This window comes from Sturnus vulgaris, chromosome 1 (genome assembly GCF_052056855.1).
Source record: "Sturnus vulgaris isolate bStuVul1 chromosome 1, bStuVul1.hap1, whole genome shotgun sequence".
NCBI classification, from domain to species: Eukaryota; Metazoa; Chordata; class Aves; order Passeriformes; family Sturnidae; genus Sturnus; species Sturnus vulgaris.
Window position 1 is genome coordinate 34,870,776 of NC_142243.1, and position 21,081 is coordinate 34,891,856.

General features: G+C 39.0%; 2 protein-coding genes across 9 annotated transcripts in view; one reads left to right on the forward strand and one right to left on the reverse strand.

Annotated features, from left to right (window-relative positions):
• The window catches only part of BTD (biotinidase), an 18,072-nt gene extending 1,266 nt beyond the window's left edge, over positions 1 to 16,806 (forward strand). For 3 of the 4 annotated variants that reach the window (XM_014893915.2, XM_088163733.1, XM_088163717.1), the window contains exons 2-4: positions 3,608 to 3,841; positions 5,392 to 5,541; positions 6,906 to 16,806. In XM_014893915.2, coding sequence (XP_014749401.2) covers positions 3,608 to 3,841; positions 5,392 to 5,541; positions 6,906 to 8,090 — 1,569 coding nt within the window. In that variant the 3' untranslated portion in view covers positions 8,091 to 16,806. Of the gene's footprint in view, positions 1 to 431; positions 559 to 3,607; positions 3,842 to 5,391; positions 5,542 to 6,905 lie in introns of those variants that run through there. The other variant, XM_088163741.1, reaches the window with a different exon arrangement.
• ANKRD28 (ankyrin repeat domain 28) overlaps positions 16,159 to 21,081 on the reverse strand; it is a 119,488-nt gene continuing 114,565 nt past the window's right edge. For 4 of the 5 annotated variants that reach the window (XM_014893877.2, XM_014893874.2, XM_014893866.2 and 1 more), the window contains one exon: positions 16,159 to 17,900. In XM_014893877.2, the coding sequence (XP_014749363.2) occupies positions 17,614 to 17,900 (287 nt within the window). In that variant the 3' untranslated portion in view covers positions 16,159 to 17,613. Of the gene's footprint in view, positions 17,901 to 19,585; positions 19,691 to 21,081 lie in introns of all 5 variants that reach the window. The other variant, XR_015803181.1, reaches the window with a different exon arrangement.

Here is a 21,081-nt window from a genome sequence, read left to right on the forward strand (position 1 = left end):
ACAGATGACATACAAAACAGAAAACCTTCATAAAACCTACATTATAAAATACTGTAATATAACGCAGCAAATAAAAGCAATAGACAGGAGGTATCGGTGGAAAACCCCTTGAATTTCACTATATTTTACGTATCTTTGAAATACATTGTATAATAGATAGTAGAATGGCAGCAATGTCACAATCCATGGTTATCATGCAACATAAAAAAGCCTTTATTTTTTCACAGCCAATTGACTCTTTACCAAGTAATCGTTACTGTTTATGTTACTATTTATGTTACTATACTATATGTTAGACATAGCTTAACATGCATTTGCTATTAACCACTCAGGAGGATCCAGACTAGTGCTGTGCTACCTCTGTTATTTCAAGGTCTGTTGGATTATTCTGAGTGTAGAAGTACGAAGAACTTCTTCATATGAAAACACGTGTTGCTTTTCCTTGTGTATACATCCAGGTGTGGTGACAGGTGACAGACTTCTAAGTTTCCAACGTTGTTCAAAAAATGAGTGGATGCTTTACTTCACAACACACTGAGATCAGATGGTTCTGAAAAGGTGAATAGGAAAACAGCCTGCAGTATGACTGGGGGAAATCCTGGCATGCAAACTTGGACACCAGTCTTCTTACTCTTTGTGTGGAACTATAACTGGAATATTTTGACTGCAAGACAGTAATACTGCTCTGAAATATTTATATTTGGACAACATGATCCTGCTGAAGCCTGCCAGGCAAAAGACCACATAAATCACAGGAAAGGGAAATAAAAAGAGATTAAGTTAGAAAGCATTTCAGGTAATGAAAATTTAAAGTCATGGCTCAGGTGAGGTGACAGCTCTATAGGTCCTAAGCAAATTAACTTCTCTTCAAGGAAAGGATTTATGAGATGGTGTGCCACTTTCCAGTAAAAACATCCAGAATGTGGCAGAGACATATTTGGAATCTCAACAGCCTAAGGGCTGAGTAAAGCCTGTTGGTATCCTTATTTTGGCTGGAAAGTTTAATACACCCAAGCCCAGCCTTGGGCCTTGTCACGACTCTGTGTTAGAAGCAATCCATGAGAGAGCAGAGTCCTGTTGTTTAAGCTGTCAGACAGGGGAAAGGCTTTAGGGAGCACTCACACAAGTGCTCAGCCATCATCTGTAGGACTAGCAGTAATCACAACCCAGGGTTATTTCAGTTATTTTAGTTGCCCCAGGTTCAGCCAGATGGGGTTGTGTAGTTGCATGTTCAGTGCTAAACCTCTTGTGCATCTAAAAGATTCAAATTAGTACTTTTGAGTGTTTCTGACCACCAGGAAATGAAACTTGGTAGAAAAATAAGACCTCTCCAAGCACGTTTGTAAAATACAACATTTTGTAGAGGCTCATTACTTGTTAATTTTTTTCTGTTAGTGTTTGGCTTTTAAAAAAGGCAGTTTTTCTAATACGTAGCAATTCCACCTCGTGATCTGAAACTCTCCAACTTTTTTCATCACTAGTAATGATGAATTCTAATTACATCTTAGTTGACAACTTTATTAAGGAGCAGCTGACTAGAACCCATTCCTGCCCTAAAAAGGTATTTGAAGGGGTGACAAGAAATAGAAAATAGAGTCCTGTCAGGAAAGTGCAACACAGCTTGTTTATTTCCAGTATGTTCCTTAACTGTGAGAGGTTTCTCACTCCTGAACTCCCTCCTCCTGCTACTGGTTTATATCTTCACATGTGCTTTGGTATTTCAATTGTAGAGCTGAGCTGCATAGGACAAGGAGGCTTCTCCATTCTTGATATGCATTGCAAAATCACCCCCCAAATGTACCGAATGTTTTCCTCAACATGCAGAATAGCAAGGACAGCTAGTCATACATCACTTTTCAAAACTGTTTATATAAATACAGTATCTTTAATCCATCTGATTACAGAGAGGCCAAGGTTTTGTTCAGTTTTCATCACACTTGACATAAATTTACCCTTGAAGGCATGTATGTATGGACACATCAGCTAATCAAAGCTCAAGGAAATAGGAATATGTAGTTCAGCTTAGTAGCATTGAACAGCTAAGTTACTCCTGTACCCTTAGAAGTGTTACTATTACATGTTAAGATTTTTGGTTGAGCAAACAATTTTTCTGCCTACTATGGGCACCAAGATTATAATTTTGCTGTCCTACATAATGCTTTTTCCATTTACTCATTGTTAGGTACTAAGCACTTGGTATTTAGGGGAAAAAAAAAAAGCAGTATTGAGGATTGTTATTAGCTACTTTTCATCCTGGAATTCAAGCAAAGAGATATTTTCAGTTAACTTGCCATAGAATTTCTTTTTTTAGTTACAAGACCACATTTGATATAACACGAATAAAAATAAGACTGTGATTAGTTTAGAGTTGATCTTTTTTTCCTGCTGGGCTTTAAGAAGTCTCTCCATGCATGTGTCTGTCAGTCTTTATTTGCTTTGGAAAAATTCAGGGTGTTGTAGATTACAAAGACAGAAGGGCACTAAGAGTGTTTTGGAACTTTTTTTTTCTTGGATACAAGTTCCCAGAGAGCAAATACAATTCAAAAGTCAGTAACTGAACTTAGAGCTATCAATACATAGCACCAGTAGATCTCGCCTGCACATTCTTTCAACTTCACTAATATTCGAGATTTAATTCCTTAATGATACCAGTGACACTGTGGTGACAAATACAGAATTCTCATGTTATGAGAAAAAATCTGAATAAAAAGGCATTTCTATAGGCTTTCTGAAGTGTTGCACAACCATTGTCTGTGTCAGTCGTTGTTCTAAGTCCTTTGCTAAACTGGGAAGTCAAAAGGTTACATGGGGAGCCCATATTGCAGAGAATGCCCCAGCCTTCCAGATTCAATAATTCTCCAGCTTTTTCTAAGAAACGCTAACTAATGCAAATTTTCTCCATTTTGTATAGATTTTGGGGTTTTTTAATTACTATGAAACATTTTTAGCCTTACCTATCTGTGTTGCGGGAGGAATGTGGATCTGAATTGCACTCAACATTTTTATAAATGTTTAAAAAAGCTGCACTGTAGGAGAAATATTTGCCTATTTCATATGTGGAATTGAAATACAGTGAATTCATAATCCATTAGGACAGACATTCTTATGATAGATAGATGCAGAAGTGGTGTCTAGTGTAATTATCTTGGCAATTATCTGTTTCAGTATTGATAAAATATGTCCTATTTCTGCTTGACTGCTAAATACAGTCTCCAAGTAATTTTAGGAAATGCTACTTTTAAATACGTCTCCCGTTACCGAATGGAGGAGGAACTGCAAATTTGTGAGCTGCTTTAAACTTTTCTCAAAGATATTTTGATATATAGTGAAACAATCTATAAATGAGTGTTAATTATAAAGGGAAACTAAGCAAGGAGATCAGTAGAACTATATATGAAGCTTAAATGCTTTTGGGCGCTGTTGTTTAAAGCACCAGTGTAGATGGATTTGTTTAGAAACAGCGTGCATGTGCTCATTCAGGAACTTAAAAGCACCTTACTGCTGAGAGCCTCGGTTACCATCCACACTTAATTTAAATTTAAATTCCTGGCATGACATTTGGCTCCAGCTCCCTCACCCCACCTGTTTTTTTTTTTTTTTTCTCTAGATGATGGCATTGACCGTGGTGGCTCTGTGCTGGAAGCTGCCCATCTGCTTTCTCTTCTATCAAGTGGTCTCAGGAAGAGTGAGGAGGGAGGGGCACTACGTGGCGGCCGTGTACGAGCACGAGTCCATCCTGAGCCCGACCCCGGCGGCGCTGGTGGAGCGACGCTCCGCGCTGGAGCTCATGGGCAGGAACCTCGACATCTACGAGCAGCAAGTGCTGGCTGCTGCCAGGCAGGTACGGCCCAGCTCCAGGCAGCACTTGCATGTGCCCTGGGTATATATAGAGGAAGTGCTATTTGAAGATAATCTTTCACATTTGTGTTCCCAGGCAACTAAAGCCATATTTATATCCATAACTATGGTCTGGGTTCTCAGACAATCTGACCTGCCAGCAGCTCTGAAAAAGAATCAGGCCAATTAGCATCCTGCCTGACTCAGGCTATTCCAAGCTTGGAAAAACACGCCCATCGTTATTTAGTGTAGGGAAATTAATTTTCTATTTTGGTCTGAATACCTAGCTCCTGTCTGTTTTCTTAAATGGAAGGGTTTCCCTGAAAGTTTGTCTTGCTGGCAGCTGTCTTGGGTTTGGTTTTATTCCAGTGCTCTCAATGGAAATTGTTTCTAAAAACTAGGGAAGTCAAATTTGGAAATTAATGTTCTGCCTTTAACAACTTTGTGGAACTAAAGTTTTCCATTCCTTTCTCCTACCCACCATGGAATGGTTCTCAGTCTAAATATACTTAGCGGACAGAGACTAGTATTGCCAGCTGTTCTTATGTGCAGCCCTCTATCCTCCCCTCCCAAGAAAACCCAAGCTGATTCTAGTGACAGGAAGCAAGTGTTACTGGCCATACACAGAGAAGAATTGACTTGCAATTTTCAGAGATCTGTTGTTCGGAGAGAGAATAATTACTAATTTTATATAATTTGAAAACATGATGGGGTGTTTTTGGAGAAGTTCAGATGATTGGGCAGAAACATTATAGCAATTTTTATGCTGCCTTGCACCCAAGACACATAAATTATCCCAAAGCCATGGCATAGATAACATGCTTGAGCTTTTAAAAACTAACAGGAATTTGAGTGACTGGTGCTGTGTCTGATTTAAGAAGAATCCACCTCATTTTTAAGAACAAGTCAGATCTCCCTGAGCTTCAGGCAGAGCGTCTACATTTCTACCAGACTGTGCACTGCTTCCACAGTGAAGCTGCTTCTGAAATCAACACTCTCAGTACTCTGTCCAACTCTAAATTATAATGAGATTTAGAGAAGTCTCTTCATGCATGTGCCTGTCAGTCTGTATTTGCTTTGGAAAAATTCAGGGAGCTGTAGATTACCCAATACCTAATTAATTAAATGATGCTGAAACTTTGACAAAGTGTATCTGCAAATAGGATAATTCTTATAAAAAAATTAAGACAAGTTTTAATATCATCAGTCTTTAACCTGAATGATGACATTCTCATGACTTGTGTGAAGGGAGAATACCTTTGGTAAGAAATTGGATGCAGTAGGCTCCTATTTGCATGCCCTTAAAATAATGTCAAATGCATTATTTTTCAAGAAAAAGGTATGTGTCAGGTTAAATAAGTTTTTTTAATACACATTGTTACACACCTACTACATAGTTACACCTACTATGAAGTTGAAGAAAAGACATCTTCAAGCTACATTATTGGCAAAACATAATTGGGTTATCCTTATATTTCTTTAGCTCTTTTTACCCATGAGATCCCCCCTTTTCCTTTGCTTTGCCTACAAAACATGTCTTTGTTTTACACACAGGGGGCACAGATCATTGTTTTTCCTGAAGATGGAATCCATGGTTTCAACTTCACCAGAAGCTCCATATACCCTTACCTGGATTTTGTTCCGTATTCACACTCTGGGAAGTGGAATCCCTGCAGAGAGCCCTATTTGTTCAATGACACAGAGGTAAATGTAGGGGTGATGCCTGCAGGGGTGGGATAACTGAATGCTCCAAGTGAGAAACAGTTAAAGTTGGTTTGCTTAGGGAAATAAGCAAGAAATTTAACCACTCCTAGTACCAGATTCTGTTTTCATGGATGCTCAATCTCTGCCAGTTTAATTCTTAGCAGAGGAGGGTTTAGATCTGTACATGCAAGGAGATCAGCTGTGTGTGAACCATCTGGATTTGTCATCTCCTCCTCCCAAGCTCTGAAATGGTAACTGCTCTCTCATAAGATCCATTGTGTGTGGTTTTGTTTGAATAGCATTGTTTTATATAAAACAACACAGCAGCATCACTGCTTTTGGTGCATTCTTGTTACTCGGGTTTAATGACTTAATGGCATCACAGCATTCTGACTCAGCAGTCATTGCCAAATGAGAAACACGAGTAACAGGACGTTCCTGCTACAATGTAATAGAAATCACAGCTTGACACAGACCAAGCATGATTACATAAGATATGATCTGGATGTTACAAAAATATTATTGCCACTGACTACTCTGGACCTGAACTGAAAATAACCATGCTCAGTAAATACAGTTGGCTAATTCTTCCAGTACTCAATCTAATGAAAGAAATCGTGCCTGTACCTAGTGAGCAGGATTTGTGTGAAAACATGAATCGCAGTTGTAAACAATGATCTATTTTGGCCTATGAATCTTTGTTACCAATGATCACGACCAAGCAAGCAAGTTTGCCATTCAGATGCTGTTTGGAGGTTGCAGTAATGTCAGTCTTTGGTACAGATCTCTGTGTCATGGAAGAAATATCCCAGTAATACTGTGGGGTCTGCAATGTTTTCTATTTCTTTGCTGTAAAATGCAAGGTCTATCCCTTCCCATCTCTGCTTCTCTAAGTCGTAGGAAGTAACTGCTTTATAAAAATTTATAGTAAAAACATCCATGTGCAGATGAACATTATTAAACATTTGCTGTTCTAAAGGCACACACAGATCAGTTGTGCTGCCTTGGCAAAGCTTTCAGCTGACATACAGTGTTTTAAAGCCATTGGTGCTCCTACAAGTCACACGTTTCTAAAAACTAATACCCTTGAAATAGATTTATTTACTTACTTACTTCTGAGGAAATAAAAATCAGACAATTTTTTTCAGAGCTGTTTTAAAATAAACATCTGAAATACCTTTCTGCCTACAAAGCTACTGGTTCCAGCAGCTCTTATCATGAAATCATCAGTGCTTTTAAATTTTATGGATATGGTTAAATGTGTTAAATTTTGAATTTCCAAGATAATAATTTGGAAAGTATTAAATAAGTCATAGGTGGTTAAGTAAACTGAAGCGCTCCCATTTCTCCATACTGTTTTCCAGGTCATCCAGCGCCTGAGCTGCATGGCTCTGAAGAACAAGCTATTCCTTGTGGCCAACTTGGGGACCAAGCAGCCGTGCGAGCGCGGGGACCCGCGGTGCCCGTCGGACGGGCGGTACCAGTTCAACACCAACGTGGCGTTTGCCGCGGACGGAACGCTGCTGGCCACGTACCGCAAACACAACCTGTACTTCGAGTACGCTTTTGACACTCCTCCAGAGCCAGACTATGCATTCTTTGACACCCCTTTTGCTGGAAAGTTTGGCATGTTCACTTGCTTTGATATACTCTTTTTTGAGCCTGCAGTGAGCCTCATCAGACGATACAATTTGAAGCAAATTGTCTATCCAACTGCCTGGATGAACCAGCTCCCGCTTTTGTCTGCTGTAGAGTTTCAACAAGCTTTTGCAACAGCTTTCAATGTCAATATTTTAGCAGCCAACATCCACCACCCTACCTTGGGCATGACAGGGAGTGGCATATATACTCCAGTCAAATCATTCATCTACCACAACATGGAAAGTTATGGTGGCAAGCTCATAGTAGCAGAAATTCCTGTGATTACTCCAGATTATAAAACCAATTCAGAGATTAATGAAAGATTTAGAGAGAACTTACGTGACTCATGCAGGACTTTTACGAGCACCTCACTGGATGATGAAGTTTGCTTTAAGGAGCAAGAAGAGGTTCCTGGCAGAGTATCTGAAAAAGCAAAGGAACAGTCACCTCCTCCCTTTTATGCAGAAATGATGTATGACAACTTCACTTTTGTTCCTGTATGGGGGGAAAAAGGAGAGCTCCAGGTTTGTGCCAATACCCTTTGTTGTTACCTGAACTATCGCAGAGCTGTTTTAACTGATGAATTATATGCTTTAGGAGTTTTTGATGGGCTCCATACAGTGCATGGCACATACTATGTCCAGGCCTGTGCCTTGGTGAAGTGTGGTGGTCTCAGCTTTAGCACTTGTGGACAGGAGGTCACAGATGCCACTGCTCAGATAGATTTCCAGCTATGGGGAAATATGAGCACTCCTTACATCTTTCCTTTGCTGCTGACATCTGGTATTACCTTGGACTTTGCTGATCACATGGGCTGGAAAAACAACTACTATTTCCTCAGCAAAAATAGAACATCTTCTGGCCTCCTGACAGCTGCTCTCTATGGACGATGGTATGAAAAGGACTAGCACAGGTATTTGACTGAGTCAGAAAACAACTGCCCATATGTTCACAGTATGTATCTTAACAGAAGTTGTTGAACATCTGTATTTCCAAGAGGTTCAGGTGTGTTTGTCCCATCACTGCCTGATTAGGTCCCACATTTGAAATAATGTCTGTAAGCACAGTCTATACCATGGTTGTGAAAGAACTGCCTTGCAAAGGTAAAGGCTTGCTGTGATCTGGTGAGATGTTTTATACCAGAAAATAACACTTCTCATTTCAACTATTCCTTTTAATTTAATCCTCTGGGTTTTGAGGGTCCTGACTGGAAGCATGGAAATGAATGGAATGGAAAAATACTGCAAGAAAAGAAAAAAAACCAAAAGGAAAGAGAAGGAAGACACCAATATTGCGCATAACATGCACAAAACCATGTGGGTGTACATACCTGTAGGTTTTATATGCTGAAGTTCTGATTTCTGGTTAGGGTACTATGATTGTTTTTTTCTTAGAATCAAAAACTCCCAGCTGAAATCATTACCATTGACTGACCACTCAGGTGCCTGTAATCCTGTTACACATTCATCTGAGTGTTACAGTTGTAAAAATCTACAGAATAGCTAGTCTAGGGAACAGGGTATCAATGACTGTGAAAACCTAGACTGCAGCAAGACGCAATTCACAAGAAATTATGTTTAAAGAAAACATCAGCATTGAATATCAGTGGCCATGTTATGTACTGTTTGAGTACTTTACCTTTCCCTGTTTAAAAGAGAAATAATTTTAAGACTGTTTTGACTTTTAGACATCTTACACACTGTTCATTAATTTATTCAAGAGGAGTTATGAAAAGCACATAATAAGCTGTGGAACAGCAAGGATTTTGCATCAGTGATTCATGTGCCAGATGACAGGTTTGTGTGCTGAGTAAAACATACCATTCTTTCCAGAGCAGTAACTAGATTACGTGCTGTTCTACTGCAGTGAAGAAGTTGGGAAGAGAATATTCAAAGGCTATTAATTTGGGGTTAAATTCAGACAAGTTAATGTATTCTCAACAATTATAAATTTATGGGGTCTTATTGGCCATTATGACTTCATCTGGGTAATGGCTGTTAAGTAATGGAATAAAAACATATATATATAAATATACAATAAAAATTATATAAACATATATATAATAAAAAACCAGTTCCTTTGGGGAGTCCTTGTGTTCCAGCTGCTCTGTTAGGCTGAAAGGAGCAGAGCACAGGAGAAAGGAAAGCTGAGAGTCTCCCTTTGTTTTGATGGTCTGAATTAGTTCAAACTCAAAGCACAACAGCTACAAGGGCAAGTCCTGAGAGGTGCTCTATCAGCTCCTGCTTCGAATGAACTCACTTTCTGGTTTCAGAAAGCAAAACAACAAAAAAATCGCTGAATTTCTACCTTAGGGTTTCTTAGACATTTAAACAGAATTAGTGTATAATTATGGAAGATCTTGGGCTCTATCACACCTTCCTTCTCCAGTCTGTATCTCTGTGAGTCAGGCCCTCATTGAACACCACTTTGATACAGCAGCACATCAGGTTTGTTTATCCTGCAGCATATATTGGACAGAAATATGGAGAGGGGAATGTCTGTATCTCATTAGGCATAAACTTGCTGCTATAAAAGTAGGCCATTCCACCACAGGGTTATTAAAGTTCATTAATTCTTTGGCACCCATACCATGTTCTTGCTGAGTGATTCCAGGACATACAGGGTTGAACAGAAAAGCATTTGCAGTGCTTATTGGTGCTTCTGTTTCTAGTATCACATGATCAAGTCTGAAGGAATGGAACAATGAACAACTGGAGATTTCAGCTCTCAGGCCCTTCCACTTTGGAGGCTGAAAAACATGCAGCTTCATGCACTAAAATATTCTTTGGGATTTAGTTCCAGAGCAGACCGTTATCACAGTAAGTCAGGCTAAACAAATAAATAGCATTACACATATTTGCTATGCTTAAGGAGTGAAGAGGTATTACCTGTGAAATACATGCAAAGTGTGTGCCAAAGAGCTATTCTAACTCTGGGTATGTTAAATTGTTAGAACAAAACCTTCTAGCCCTACTGGAGTTTGCATGAGGCACGTTCCTGTCTCCTCTCTGAGAAGAGGAGGCATTAAGTATCAAAGAGTGTTCTCATACCTTGTTCCCTTCACCCAAAACAGCTGCTTCTAGCAAAGGGACACTGGGAAAGGGTCGAACAGGCAGTACTAGACACAATGGATTACCAGGAAGTATCTACTCCTGCCTCCCTCCTGATCTTTGAATAACAGCAGATGTGTCTGTCTGACCCAGGGTGACCAGCAGTAACCTACACCACCACCACACATTGGTGGCTTCTGGAAGTGTGCTGGAGCAGCAATCCCAGCACTGCTCTGTTCCCAAACAAGCCTGCAACCTTGGGAATGAAGCCACTTACCACATGCTGAGGAGGTGTGAGAAGCCTTCAGCATGGCTGGTATTCACTAGTAAGATACTGTAATGCAGCCCATCATCTAATAGATATGAACAGTTTTATTAAAGCTTCCTGAGCCATTCCTGTCTTAGAGTGGAACAAAACCAAACACAAGGATTTTTGACAGAGGAAGTAGAGCTGAAATCTAGAGCAGCTTTAAACCCCTCATTCTGTGGACCAAAGTGAAACCAGGATTTGGGAATTTTTACTGACACTAAAGAAATTTCCTCTCTGAGACAGCAGGGGATGATATCTTTAAAGGACACTGCTCCTTTAGGAGGATGCAACCATAGAACTCATACAACCATAGAAACTCTGTCCAGGTCCATGAATCAGAGGGGTTGGAAAATTCCTCATAATGGATCTGCTGCTTCAGGATTCACAGTGGTTTTTCCAGGTGGATGTCAGGATACTCTCCTTACCATGACAGAAACACCAGAAAGCACATCAAAGGAACAGCTGGATAACAGAATCTTGGAGTTGAGCTATCAAGAGGCATGGGAAGAGGCTGAAGTGACACAACCTGTTCAGATCAGAGACCTTCACAATGCCCAACTGGGCATAAGCTCCTTTAGGCAGATCTCAGCCAGTGAAATGAAAACCCCAAATATTCACAGACTGAACTGAATTATCACTCCATCAAGCTTTTCAAAGTCAACAACAATGCAAATACTTGAGAGAGTCACTGTGCTCTCCTTTTTCCCCACCCTGGGAGAGCATGCGTGGGCAACACGGGTCAGAAGTCAGAGATAATGGTGGGACCGACAGCAAATGAAAAAAACTCTTGGTAGAAGAGATTAGAAAGGTTGAATTCATTAAGACTTTAATAGATTGGGAAGATTTTAAAGATTTTTAGAAAATTATGCAGACAGTTTGAGTAACAAAGTTGGGCAAGAGACAGAAAATACCTGACAGGGTACATGAATCACTAGATTTTGCTTTAAAACTATTTAAGCTATCTAATCTGTTCTTTTAACATAAAACACCTGAAATGTCAGACTTATGTCAGATCCCAGGTACAGAGAAGAAAACCTGCAAGTCTGTCCTTTGACAAGACTTCAAAGAAGGTTTTGTTTCGTTCTATTGTAAACCTGAATAGCGAGAGTTCTGGCTGCATCTCTTGCAATTTTAATTAAAAAAGAAAGATTGTAAGGGGTTTGTTTCCTCTTTAAATATTTAGTGACACCATCAATGTGAAGACAGTTTGAAAGGCTCTTAAGGTTCTCTATTATTCAACTATGTTTACAGTTACGTGGGGGAAAACTGCAAGATCTCCTTCCCAACCTCGGCTTGAAAATTGCCAAAACATAGCATAGAATGGAGTGAGCTAAATTTATCCTAATGTAAAATAACACACAGCACAGCAGGGAAGCATGGATAATTTATATACTGCTTTATTTGAAGACAAATAGTGTGCTAAAGAGGCTGGGATACCAGGTTGGAAAGAGCAGCAAGAAATCTTGGGAGTAAGCAGGGACAGTCATCTTTCCGTGTCAGGAAAGTTCAGTTGTGAGATGAGCTGTACAATTTGAAAATTTTAGTCACGTTTATAACCTAATCTTCCCCAGGGAAAGGAAACCAAAACAGTTTTGTGGTCTTGCTGGGCTCTAGATGCCTGAACAACTGACAAGATGCTCTTTCCAAGGCTGCCACTTCAGACCATTTTTCTCTCAGTAGGTCTGAAAGAGAACACAGATCAGGCTGGGGGCCTGGGTGACATTCACCATGTGCAGCCAGGCCCTGCCTTCTCCTATTAAGTGTAAAATGAAGGGATTTTGTGATAAGGCTTACAGATTCTCATAAATACAGTAACAGGATAGATTCTTAAGAATAGCTGGTTGTTTCATCATTAAAATAAATGCACAGTGATACCTTTGCACTTAACATTTGAAAACATATAGATATGACAGTGAGAGAAGGACTCCAGAAAAAAGCCAAAGCCAATGCTCTCAGCTAACAAAGAGGCCTGTGCTGCGTCTCTTCCTATTTCATAGAATATGACTGAAAAGAACCCACAAAGATCATTGAAGCCCAACTCCTGGCCCTGCACATGATCACCCCAAGGCTCACACCACATTCCCAAGAGCATTTACCACCTCAGGTTTCAGTCTAAAGTTTGGAGGCCCATGTTTTATAAATTCTTATCTTGTCCAATTCAGACTCACAGCTACACATTTATATACAAAAAATGTTTTCCATCCCAATCAGAATTCTACTCCAACTGTCCTGCCAACTTCTACAGCATATTAAAGAGGATTGTAAGGAAATCATCACAAATCAGTAAGATTACTGCAAGAGGCAGTAACTATTGATCTTGGATTTAAGGATTTGTATGAATTGGCTTGAGGCTTTAAGAATTTAAATACTTACTTTTTTGTGATATTATTATCAATTTTACCAAGTTTGAATTCAGACCTATGGAAGTTGTGTAAGAAGTTTAAACTACTTATTAAGAGACTAAAAGAGGCCCTTCTTGCCAAAGTCTAGTTAGTCTGATTCCAACAGGACTGGATTATCAGAAAGTACTATCAGCAGGAATCAATGCTTTTTAACCAAAAGTGTGATGGCATTTCTTTTGTGGATACATCCCATCAGCAGAGGCCCAGTGCAAAGTTGTGGGAGATGAGAAAGATCCTCCTGCTGCTCCTGCAGGTGTAGTCAGGGAAGGCCATGGACCTCCCTCGCCCACCCTGTGGTACACAGAGCCAAAGAGCACAACCTCCAGTTCTGCAGAACTGCTGTTTCCATAAACATTTACCCTTTTTATTTAGGTTTCCGTTTTTAGGATGCCCTGCAGACATCTAGCACTGTTAAAAATGTTCCCTTATAGTGACAAACTTTTCACAAGTAATGCTAACCAGTCTTTTGGGCAGTATTCACTGACACTTCCCATCCTTCTACACACTGATCCTCTCACCCAGTTACCGCAGGATCAGCACACTTTTTTTTATTTGCAAAAGAGAACATGAGTTACCCAAACGCTTGTATTATCCACAACCAACTGCATTTAATGAACATTCTCTTACTTTTTTTATAGTAGATATAAATAGAGCATGTTATTCTGGGTTACTACAGTAGTTGTTGTCTTTAAATGGGTACAATCTGGGCAAGACAAGAAGGCTAATTCCTCTCTAAACCAGAATTAATTGGGTTGGAGAATCTGTAAACATTATCTCATGCTCTTTTTTAGTCATCTTCCCTACAGTTTAGGTAACAGCTTAGGTTTAGGTAACATCTATGTAGATGTTAAAAGAAGTAAAACTTTGAAATATTAATTTTTACATATTAACTTCTTTTTCAACCAAACATTTCTTAATTCTTTAGCCTGGTAGCCAAAACCAGAACATAGACAAGTCAGAATTTTAAACAAAATAAATTACCAGAAAAAAACCCTAAACAATTGCAACCAATCTAAGTTTAAAAAGTGCCTAGAATAAAAGCTCTGACTGTTCTACATATATTTATACAACTATTTTGGAGATTTCTAACACAGAAAGGCAATAAAAACTTACAGGAGGAAATACAAAGCAGGACACAGAAGTCAAGATTTTATATGGAATTACACGAAAAATCTGCTCAGTTGCTGTAGGGTCACTCTTAGGGGGAGACAGACTGATTCATCATCTTATCAGCATCCAGCATTAATCCTGCAACATGACACCCTAAAAGTACCAGCTCAGCCTATGAAGTTAATATTGACTTGGTATTTTCTCCTGCAGAACATTTATCCTGAGAACAGAAAACCCATAAAACATCCCAGAAGTCAGAGTACACAGAAAGATGAGCAGAGCCAGCTGTCCTCATTCCTTAAGTCCCTTTGATTTTTTTTTTTTTTCCCCAGGACAAAAAAGGGTTTCTTTTATTCTAATATATTGCTTCAATAGTCCAGCCAAGGCTCACTGCTCTCCCTTGGTGAAAATCCAAGAGATTGTTTGGATAAAGGCTGTAAGAATAGCTGTGCAATATTCATCTGTAGAAAATCAGGAGGATTTCTTTTAGAAAAATGGAGGTTCCAACATAATTTTCTGGAAATGAACAGACCTCCAACTGAGGTGTGAACATTTTTTTAAAACTCCCAGACACCATCATCATTATTTGTTTTTCAGAAACAAGGAACCTGCTATTCCTTGACCTCTCATTATGAAAATGGTCTCTGAGCACAGTAGCATGGTCTTAAAACAAATCACGTTCCATTTTTGGAATTAGACTATATTATAATAATAGTCTTAATTATCACTTACAAGGCACAATTGCTGTCCTACCCATACTTCCAGCTAGTAATAAAGTTTTGGGTTTGGTTTTTTAAACAAATATATGCAAATTGCAAGGTACAGGCTCACTGAATAAGTGATGAGATACACAAATCATGTAACTATGAATACCTAAATTGATTTAAGAATTCATAATTAGAAAACACAGATATTTAGCTCAAGAAAGTTCACAAAAGCTAAGTTAAAATAATGCAATTTCATGCAGTGAGAATCTTCTCCTCAAGAGCTGAGTAGCAACTAAATGAAAGCCACAATTTCTGACTGACATAAGGAAACAAACATGTTCAACAGCACTGTTTTCTGCATGTCCCTTTCTTCCATATCCAAATCTTTGACGTTTAAACAAACCAATGCCATCTGAGCTTTTCCTTCTGTCACCCAGGCACACAGAAGTCACGAACAGCTCAGCCTCTACTGCACTGCAATTTTTCCAGCAGGACAGGAGTCTCCCCTGCTGTATGTGCCCTATGGCTACAGACACCACACAGAGATAACAGGTCATCTCCAAGTCAGATAGAGGTCAGCATAGATAATAAAGGCCTATTAATATCATCCTTTCACAGTGCTTTTGAATTAACATCAAACAGTTTCACGACCAGAAACATTCAGCTGTTACCTTTTAAATAAGACACACCACTTGGCATCCTCATCAGGTTTCCCACAAGCATTTGAGGAAAAAATGGGTCCATGTTGCTTCAGCCTTGGAATTTAAATGGTTGCAGTGAATCCCAAGACAGGCCAATGTGGATGTTGTGAGTGCTGCCTGTGGCAGAATCATCACTGTCACAGAGCCACACGTGAGAGATTCAGAGGGAAGAGAGCACAGAAATCACGACCTTCCTGAAGTCCTCTAACTCTGCTCGGAGACAGACAATGAACACAGGCACAAATGGTGAAGAAAGCAGTATTTATAAGGAAGCCTGAAGGAATAATGAAGTAATGTAATACTTAAAATTACTTTAAATAGCTCACCTTCACTTTAGAATTAAAATGCTGGCAAAGCCTCGTGAAGATTTTATAAACTCCAACAGTTCGACAAGAGACTTTGTCATTAATTCTTAGTACATACAAATAAATTATTCATTAGAACTCACATTTGGGTTTTATTATGCTCTGTAAAATATACAGGAATCTTGAAGTACTGAAAGAGTGCAGGTAAATACAGTATTCCAGCAGTCACTATTTCTATGTACATGCTCATTAATTCTTCAAAAACCCCACAAAATTATCAAATAGATAAAATATTGTCCCATGTTTCCACACTATGTTCAGAAAAGCAGCTGTTAATTTACAATATCAAAGATTTCCAGTTTCACAATACAAAAAAAGGATAAAAATGAAATTGGAATCAGTTTGTAGTAATTTATTTGTACTTTGCCAGGACACGCAAGGATTCCTTGCATGTACATAACAAATTCACTTGAAAAGTAACAGTTATAGTTAAAGCAGAGCCAAATAAAGTAAATTCATATTTAACAGACAAAACTTCAGCTTATTTATGTCAGTTTTTCATTCATCAGGCAATTAAAAAAACACAATGGTCTGTTATAAATTAAAAAAAAAAATTGGGCAAGTTTGAACTACATTACAGGGACCTGTTTCTGCTGTTTATTTTCTAAATGGAGCACAACAAAGATACACAGCTCTTCCCACAGACCAGACACTGTACTTTTTTCTCTAATAGGGAATTATACTTTTAAATTCACCTCCCCTCCTCCCTCCCCCTCTGTAAATCTGGGATTAAAAAAAAAAAAAAGTGACAGGGATATACAATTTTAATCTTACATACAAATTTGTGATGTAAGGAAGTAGATAAATTACTGAAAAGAACTCTTAGTCACAACAGGGTTATCAAGACATATCAATTCAATTTTTTATGCAGTTTCATAGTTTCCCAGTTACTCGTGTATTTTTAAATTAAGAAAAATTCCATCCAAAACCCAAAAGTTTAAAAAAAAAAACCTGTAACTGTGCAACAATTACTTCTTCCCTCCCACATCTCCCACCCCTTATTATTACACTGTACATTTTTCACCCTGACTTCACCTTGTTAGCTGGTTTAATTTTAGTATTATAAAAGTATGACAGATCATTTTCATTTCACCTAAAAGAAAAAGAAAATAAAACTTAAAAGCACATCTGCTTTCTGTCATGGTACATTTAATAGTGTCGGAAGGCTTTCAGATGATTAAAAAAAAAAAATTCAACATTTAAACCCAAATTTTAGCTTCTTTTCCAGAAGTAATTAAGGTTTGGTTGAAATAACTTCTCAAATAACCTATTCCAGTTTTCACAAAAACGTATTTAATTAAAAAAATCTTTAAGTTATTTGGTCCTTTGGCAATTTGCAGCACAAACAATGCCTACTGTACCAAACTCATTTATTGCCTTCAAAATGGTTTTAGGTTTATTGAGAGCATTTGAATCTAGCATCCTTTGTCTTGTACAATAGTGTTATTCATTTACACCAAGTTGGGTGCCCAGTCTGCAGGAATTACTCCTGGCACCAAAAACAGAATGGTTGAATACAGTTAAATAAAACAGTTTTGACATTCTTTATTTATTTTTTTTTTTTGCCATGGATTCCAAGTACTTATTCAAGAATTTATGCTTCTTCTGCAAAATATGCTCTTAAAAATCTTCCTAGAGTCTCACAGAATTTTTGTATATGCAACCACAATAAAAAACATCTTCTCAAAGGTGTGTCCTCCTTCTGTATTGTACAGCAACAGCCTTCTGATAGCACAAGTCTGACCTTCCAGCGTGAGGGTTCACTCAGACCTACAAAAAGTATCTTCTAATAGGTCTCAGAATCTGAGTCATTGAGCTCATCTTCTTCTGTGTAGGGGTAGCCACCTTCCCTGCCAATGTTGTTGAAAGTACAGTAGGAGCTGTGGTCACTCCTCATGATTGGCAAGGAATCGAAGGTGACAGTTTTTGAGGTGTTGGTGTAATGATTAATGGCATTGAAGGTGAGGGAGGGCAAAGTGCTGCTCGATGAAACAGGCATCATGGTGGCCAGGATGAGAGCCAGGCAATCGGCCACGTCCTTGTTGGGCGCGCAGGCCAAAGCCGGCGTGTAACCTGCACACCAAGAGAAAACAAAACCTTCATTTAAAATAAAGACAATGGACAAATTTCTCCAAGTTCATACAATCTGTCAGCTGCAAAAGTATTTTACATTGCTTAGTTCCGCACTGTTTAAAAAACAAACAAACAAAAAAGAAATAAACGCATTATCAATTAGTATTTTTAAATTGGTTACAAAAACAATCTCGAAATTAATGGGCTTTGCAAAAAAGATATAATTGCTTTGTTAAGCACAGCAAAACACTCTAGGTCAGTGAGAAAAGCCCAGATTTGAAAATGGTGAGGAAGTCACCTGGCTGAGGAGAGACAACTAAAAGCAGCCAACAGAGACAGGTGATGGCATTCACTAAAGAGCTACTGCACAAACTACAGCTCAAATGTTTCTTCATCCAGAATCTCCACCACAGCTGCTCATCACAGTTACTTTAACAACACTGTGTCATCTCTGTAACAAGCTGGCTAAAGGATCAAGGCCAGTCAATTGAAAAGGCAGAGTATAATTAACCTATACTTTATTGCAATATTCAATAATATTAATTAGAATGCCAATGCCTAATTTTTATTTGCATGGTATCAATTAAGAAATCCAGAGAAGTTTGAAGAAATGCCAGCTGGGTTAGCAGGCTAGAACTTGCAGAGAGAGCTCTTGGTTGCCCAACTGGTCCAACCAAACTTCTGTCAGGCATTGGTGCTGTGACTACCCCCAAATGCAGGAGGTCTTGGGCTATGGAATGATTTGTAGCAAGGTCACATAGCTGTGACATCTCTTCTGGGTTTCTGTGGCTCTAATAATCCTCCACCATTGTTCCTTCTGCAGCTTCCCCTTCTCTGTGTACTTGTCTCTATTCATTCAACGTCAAGAAAAATGCTTCAAATTCTCCTCAGCAGAGATCTGTGCATTGCTCCTGTCTCAGTCTTAATCATTCGGACGGTGCCTGAGGGCGAGTTCTGGCACAGGTCTCTACAGCACCAAGGGACTGCACTTGGTGGTGCCACTGGCAGCTCTAGAAGCAGGGCAGTCTCCTAAGTACAACCACAGACCACAGCTAATTCTGGTGCCAAGAGCAGGACAAGTTCCCCTCCCTGGCTCCACCCGGCAGTGGGTGCCCAGGTCGCCCTAAAGCAGCTCTCACTGTGTGGGACAGAAATGCCCACAATGAGCTCAAAATGAAGACTCATATTCAGGTACATTTGGGAGTCTGAAGTCCTGCACTACCCTGAAGTCCACAACTTTAAAGTGTACAACATCCAAGTAAAAAGCACACAAGTAATTTTAAATAATAGATGGCTTTAATTCAAAGTGCATGATAAACTTCTATCCAGACTTTAGGAAGGCAGGGAAAACAAGGTAATGCTCATTCTACCAGCAGGTGTTTCAACCACTTTAAAGAAATCATCTTTAGAAGTAGGTCCATATCAAATTTTAGGCTAGAGCTCAGGAGCAGTTACTGTATTATACAATTGCACGTTAAGTACTAAACCAGTAAGCACATTATGGAAAGTAACTGTAGCTAGAAATTAAGATAACAGCAAGCAGGGGACAGTCTTGCAGTTGAACTATTTATTATTTGCTCAGGACAGACCTTGTGCTTGATGCTTTGAACAGAGCAAGACAAGAGTCCCTGCCCAAAGGAGCACACAATCCAAGGAAACACAGATAAGTCAAGCACAGAACGCACCAGCTGACCATGCGATAGGGCCGGACAGAAGTGCAGCGCAGCGGATGTTTTCATTGTTAGTAAGGTACCACAGCACTTAAACAGCTCAGAGTTAACAGTGACAGTCTGCAGAAGAGATACATTTTGAGAGGATTCAGAAGCAAGGGCCAGAGCTTGCCACACCTGGATCATGACTGCATTTCAGGCATGTAAGGCAGAACAGAAGGCTCAGAACTGATACTGAGATGCACACCATTTAATATCTACAGTTGCTGGAGGTTGTATGAAGGTAAGATGACACACAAAGTAAGTTTATTCAAGCTGGTCATATTCATCACCATTCCTTTCACTAATGTGACTTGATAAAAGTTCAAAGAAGAAAAATCAACAGTCACCTGCTATTTTTAAGAGTTTTGTTTATTTGTTTGTTTGCCCCCTTCCCCCCTCCCTTCTTTTAAAGACTTCTAGGGTCCTGAATACTCATGTTCCTTCTGAAGCAGAGCATCCCAGTCCATCGTAAAAAGGTCAGTCTAAGGATTAAACAATACTTGCTTCTGTTAAAAGTTCTCTGATCTCTAAATACTGTGTTTATAATTAATATATAATTGTAGGTCTCGAGCTTCTGGCTTTCATAAGCAGGAATGAAATACCCCAGTTTTATTCTTGCCTTAGACATAGCAAGATGAAGTAACTGCTTACACCACAGAAGACTGACATCTGTGTCCTCCACCATATTAACTTATATTAACTCCACTATATCAAATTGTAATTTATAAGAACAAATTGTAATTTTATGTCACTGAACTGCAGTGATAATTCATAAGTCAGGGAAACAGCAGATAGAAATACTTTTTATTTCCTTTGAAGATGATGTTGGCACATGAACTGACTCCGGTGAAATACTCTTACTCAGCTCTCCTGTAATGGTCCCCATAATCTGCACTTGTACCTGCGTAAGGCTTCACAAAACAACAACAAAGTATTTACTATCTTTATTTGTACATGGGGCAGCATCCTTGCACAACAAAAAACAGGAGCCTGCATGATGGACACTGACTTAAGGCTGTGGCTCCCCCTGCCCAAACACAGAACTGCTCCCTCTCCTGGGGCTTGAAAGCTGCTAGGAAGGTGTCTACAGGAAAATCAGTGCAATGAGAGTTCTCAGGATCAACTGAATGAAGTATTAACACTAGGAAAGAGATGACAATCTGAGGCAGAAGTCATCTTATAAGCACTTATAGAAAAATTCCTTCCAGAAAACTGGACATCTCCAATATAAACTAAAGCACAAGGTTAAATAGTCAGGAAAAAAAACTAGTACAAAGCAGAAAAAAAATCCAAAACCTGAAAAGTTGGTTGAGTGACAAAATAAAACTTTATATGGCGTTAAATGAAAGAAAAAGCCAACAATTTATTTTAAGACAAGCAAATTTGCATTAATAATGTCCAATTCAGCAGAATTTTTGTAAATAAAGGTGATGGCAGTTTCATCATGACTGGTGCAGAAAAATGGGGAA